Source organism: Carassius carassius, chromosome 15, assembly GCF_963082965.1.
Source record: "Carassius carassius chromosome 15, fCarCar2.1, whole genome shotgun sequence".
Classification (NCBI taxonomy): domain Eukaryota; kingdom Metazoa; phylum Chordata; class Actinopteri; order Cypriniformes; family Cyprinidae; genus Carassius; species Carassius carassius.
In genome coordinates this window covers 11,377,695-11,383,179 of record NC_081769.1, presented here as the reverse complement: position 1 = coordinate 11,383,179, position 5,485 = coordinate 11,377,695, and the positions used below count along the sequence as shown (strand labels likewise).

Sequence of the window (5,485 nt, the reverse complement as noted above, 5' to 3'; positions counted from 1 at the left end):
GTAGTCTGTTGGTGATTCCAAATTACATCGCAAGCAGAGGCGTCGTGCCCATTCGAAGTGAGGGGGCACGTGCCCCCTCAGATTTCTGAGCCAAGTGGATTTTAAATGCAGCTTCCAAACGAAAAAAAAAAATTGCAGAATAATATTTTTTATATATTTGATACAATCACAGCGGTGTAATTAGATCGTTCAGTGCACAGCATCAGCTGCTAAATTCAAATCTGCGTTCGCTGGCTGGCGCTGAGCCAGAGACAGACGCGTTCGTACAACGCTTCATGATAACCAATCAAAAACTATTCTGTTGCGCTTATGGATGCAATGGCCAATCAGAGACGTCCAGAAGAGTCATCACTGAAACGCAGTGTTTTGTTCACTTGCTCGCTGACTGAATTATTTAGCGAATTCTCTCATCAGAAACAACAAAAAGTGCAGATGTGCGTACGAATGTAAGTAAGATATTCGTTTCATAATGTAAAGTGCTTCAGTGATTTTAATGGGAGTTTTTGAGAGTGATTACAATTCAATACTAGGGCTGCTATTCAATTTAAATAAAGTATCTTGATTAATCCTATGACTGTCCAACTCCTTTTTAAAAAAATAAAAAATAAATAAAAAACTTTGATTGGGTGATTGAGCATTATTGATGGGGCCGTGGGTGTACGCAAGACAAAAAAAAAGGTTGATAACATGTTCTAGGACATGAAGGTCCCTTTGTATACCATTATTTCCCATTAATTCTCCCAGCCATCATCTTTCAACAGTACATGCTAATTTCCCTCCACACCTGAACCTATGAAATCAATCTCAACCTTTTTGTAATCAATACTACCCCTCCCAAGGGCCCCTCCTGTAATAGATAGCTACCACATGTAGGACTGGCTTTTGTGCACGTTTATGGGCACTTAGGATGGTGTGCTGGGGTGGCTCTTGTGACAAGGGAGGGAGCTTCTCGGTGGGGCTTAGGCTCCAGATGCAGGCTACCCAATAAAGCAGTGGGATGCCAAGCTGAAAGACAGGGCTTTGGGAGGGACCCTTTGACCCCATTATTATGACTGGAATTAGGGGTAGTGGAAGCTGCCCACACTCGGCTGCAGAGCTCTGGCCATCCCAAGGACATTCCATTGATCTACATGAGGAAAAAGCCAGAAAGGGGGTTGGGTGAGGGCAGAGGCTCAGCAAAACCAAGCAAAGAAAGGAAGGGTCATGTCACATGGTGGAAATGACCACAGGCAATGTGGACAAGGGTTGTGTGTACGTGTGATTGTGGATCTGTGTAATGAAGCCCAGGAAGAAGCTAGTCCTTTTAACTGTCACTCATAATCAACATGTAATGAAGGATTTTGTTAAACTCTTATTATGGTGCTCCCAGGTATCAGGGACTATTTCTACATTCAAAAAAAAATAATAATAACCTGGATGGAGAACAATCACAAACATATATTTTTTAAAATATATAACTTTATGTAAACATTAACAAACCGTTCTTAGAATATATTTTTGTTAACTGGCATGTGGCTGAAGGAAACTCTCTGTATGTGATTTGTCCATTTTTGATTGACTTTTTGTGCTTAAACCTCAAAAATGCAATTGATAGGTTGGTTATCAGCAGGGGTTTCCTGCAGGCCTGTCTTAATCGCAGGATTACATTTATATCCACTTACTGAACAAAGACTCTTGCCCTGTCATGCCCTGTCATACCCTGTCGTATCACTGTTGAACTGACTAATTGATAATTAGTCTTGCTTTGCTTGTGAACATCTTTAAGGTAGCTTTCACTTTAATTGCAATGCAATACACACTGCTGAAAATACATGGAATGTTGGCAGATACAAATACATTATTGCATATATTCATCTATTTCATTCATGTGACTTTTTCACTCATCCAATCATTTGTAGAATAAAGACACCACAATAACCTTACAAAGCAAACCCTATACCTGTCTAACATTCATTGACATTTTAGGGTCAAGGTTAGGGTCAAAAGTTTGGAATAATGAAGATTTTGTTGTTGCTGTTGATCATGTGTGATCAGTCTTATGTGAATGGAGATAATTTGTCATGGTCTGACAGTGGCTCAGGAGGGCAAATAGGATCTTTTAGTTCGTGGTGTAAGATGTATTAACAAAACATAGGGCCAAATGCATGTAGAAACACAATTTAATGGCTATTGCTTTTATTTATTTACTCCAAAAACAATGGCTGATTAGTAGATATTCAAGTATTTTCATTATAATGATAATTTATATAGACTTCAGGCGGGATTTTTAAAGTACAGTATAATGAGTAAAACGAGAAGAAAACAGAAAATCCAAATATGTCTGACTGGTCTGTGACCTGCTTGCTGATAGCCTCTGTCTCCATCCTGTGTGAGTAAATCTGTCTAAAGGCAGACAGTAGAGGGGGGCAGAGCATGAACAGACTCTCAGGTAATGTTTGAAAGGGCTGAGATAATGCTCAAAAATGCGAGGGTGCCTGCAAGTTCAGCTTCGAGATGCATATGACGATATCTGCACGACCAGTCAAAGTTTGACATGAGATTTAAAAAAAAAAGTTTCTTTAAAAGAGTCTCTTGTGTTCACCAAGTCTGCATTTATTTGATGAAAAACACATGGATCCTCAAGTAGACTACAAATATAGGAAAACTACTATAATATCAGTATTATACAGATTCGTATATGACACAAATGAATTATTATAATTGTATTATAATTTATTCATTCACTCCTGTTAAGAGTGTAAAATTCATGGACTCTTGTAAACATTGTAATCTAAACAGGTACATATTAGCAGTGTATACAACAGTGACTGGTACATTTGAACCATTGTTTACATTTTTTGTGGTTACAGAGTTTTGATATTTATCGTATGTACAGATATCAGAGTATAAACCTTTGAAACACAACAGCAGCAGACAACATGGATACACTGTACACTACATCTTAAAACAGATTATATATAGCATTTAGGACTGCTAATATAAAAACACTGGAAGAGAAGCCTTTCAGATTTTCTAAATCTGTTCACTTTTCCAATTCTTAATACTTATATACTCAGCATTTAGACAAAACCTTTTGTCCAAACACATCTGAATTTTAACTGTGCCTTTTAGGCATTAAATGTGTTTCTCTCCTGTCAGTCAGGAACATTTGGCTTTTAAAATGATAAAGACGACTCAAACCGTCATTCTAGCACCGCTCTAAGAAACCAGAACCAATCAAAAATGTGTATTTAAAAACCCAAAATTGCATATTAAACTACCAAAACATGATTATAATGACTGCATTATAAATCTATGATATGTTCAACTAGCAACTGATCATTTTAAGGCAAAATATTGCCTATTCAGAATTGTGCACATGATACTTAAAAAAAAGAAAAACAATTATGACACTGAAGTGTTATGCTCATGTGAAATGTACTGAATATGGGTGCCAGTGCAAATAAACAACAAACTCTGTGCTTAGTTATAACATACATCACACGACTGGGGCCCACTACCTCAAAAGCACAACACTAGATCCACAGTGCATGTATAATGCCTATACACTAGGCCAAATCTCAAAATCTTCAAAAACCTGTGACTATGTGCCTGAGAGGCACAGTAATAAGGCCCAAATAGAGTTCAGTGTGTTTCAGCCCTTACAGTCCCAGGGAATACACAGATCCCCATCCTGCATGACTGAACAGAAGTGAGAGATGTAGAGAGGAAGGCCCTGCATCTGTGGGGATCTTTCCTCCATCAGACGCCTGCAGCAGGGGATCATCTGACTACTTCGACACACTGGGCTCTTTAGACAGACCTGCAGGCAACTCGAAACGAGGTCTTCTTCCTCCTCCTCCAACCTGTATAGAAGGGAATAAACAGTCACTATATCAGAAAAAAATAATAGCAGCCAGAGACACTTGACAAGACATTTCAAGACACATTCTCTATAGAAGAGACAGATTTTCTGATTAGGTAAAACTACATTTGCTAAATTAAGCTAAATTATGGAGAAAAAAATAAACAAACAAAAAAACTAAAAAAAAATATATATATATAAACCCTGTTGCAATACTTTTAATTTCTTTATTGTGTTTTTTTTTCCTTTAAGTGTAACATAATATGAAAATAAACATTATTGGTCGTTTTAAGAATATACGGTTACACTTTATTACAAGGTGTCCTTGTTACAGTGTAATTATACATTTAAGTAGAGAGTAACATTTAATTAACTACATGTACTTACGAAATGGTCAGAGTTTAGCTTAGGGCTAGTTGCATGTAATTATGCATAATTTACTTTTATTATAATAGTAAGTACATGTAACCTGTGTAACAAGTACACTTTAAAATAAAGTGTTACCTTGTATACTGATGAATCATGCACAATAAGAAAAGATAAAAGATAAATGGTCATTTCTGATGTCATGTGAATGTGCAGTGATAGGTCAAGCACTCACTTGTCTCTGTGTTGCATGCGTCTCCGGGCCTCCTGGGCCTGCCTCTGGAGGAAGTTCTGCAGCTGGAGGGTGTCACACATGGTGAGAATGATGAAGTGGCCCATCTCATGCAGGCAGGGGGTGGAGCGGTCACTATGGCAACGGAACAGAATAGAAAAACAATGATTGACGGGGCATTAAGAAGCACAAAGACTTTTAAGTGAACAGTGAGGATATATCAGTCAGAAATGAATAGAACACAGGGAACCATAGGAATAACACTAAACCATTCATTTACAATCTGTTGTTAACAGACCAGTATGGTCTCTCTTCAGTTTCATTTTTATGTTTATCTTGTCCTTTTAGTAAAATTACTATTCTTTACATTTTCCACAGCTATCCATTTAAAGATACAGTACATAATTTATTGTAACTTCACTTGCTGTTACATCAAGATAACTACAATGATACTATATTAGTGACCACAACAATGGATAGTATGGTTTGTTTGTTGTAAGCAAATATTACAGTTATTTTGTATTTCAATTTGCTGATGCAGCAAAAGAAAATAATTAAAGCAAACAAACTGACAGTTATGTCCGTTAGATTTTCTTCATAACATTTTGATTGGACATTATTGCCTAATATAACTTTTAAATATTTTATATCTAATAATTTTTCGTTAAAACATTTGTTATTTATGTAGTTTGACATTTTTTTTTACCTAATATTCAGTGTAATTTCAGAATACTTTTTAATAAAAAATGATAAAAATGTATCATTTCACAAAACAAACTAACACCACACCAAATACAATCAAAATGTCATTTGAAGGTAAATTAATGCCAAAATTAAGATTTAGCAGACCATAAGAGCCTATAGTTTGAGTAACAGCTGACCTGATCCAACAAACCAAGTTTCTGAGTTAGCTCTCTTTTGAGCCTTTTCAGTTCCTCGCAGCGTGGAACACTGGCATTCTGTTTCTTGGTGGCTTCTGGCTCATTGTTTCTTAGCCATAAACTGAATATAAAGACAAACAAAAAGCAAAACAATGATTAAGA

General features: G+C 36.5%; 1 protein-coding gene across 1 annotated transcript; it reads right to left on the bottom strand.

The window, feature by feature from the left end:
* Positions 1 to 3,373: 3,373 nt before the first annotated feature.
* On the bottom strand, positions 3,374 to 4,545 carry LOC132157684 (T-cell activation inhibitor, mitochondrial-like). Its single transcript, XM_059566992.1, has 2 exons — positions 4,446 to 4,545; positions 3,374 to 3,845 (listed from the first exon to the last, which is right to left on the bottom strand). Exons 1-2 carry the CDS (start codon positions 4,523 to 4,525, stop codon positions 3,635 to 3,637), a joined length of 291 nt encoding a protein of 96 aa, XP_059422975.1. The 5' UTR covers positions 4,526 to 4,545; the 3' UTR covers positions 3,374 to 3,634.
* Between the last annotated feature and the right edge of the window lie 940 nt (positions 4,546 to 5,485).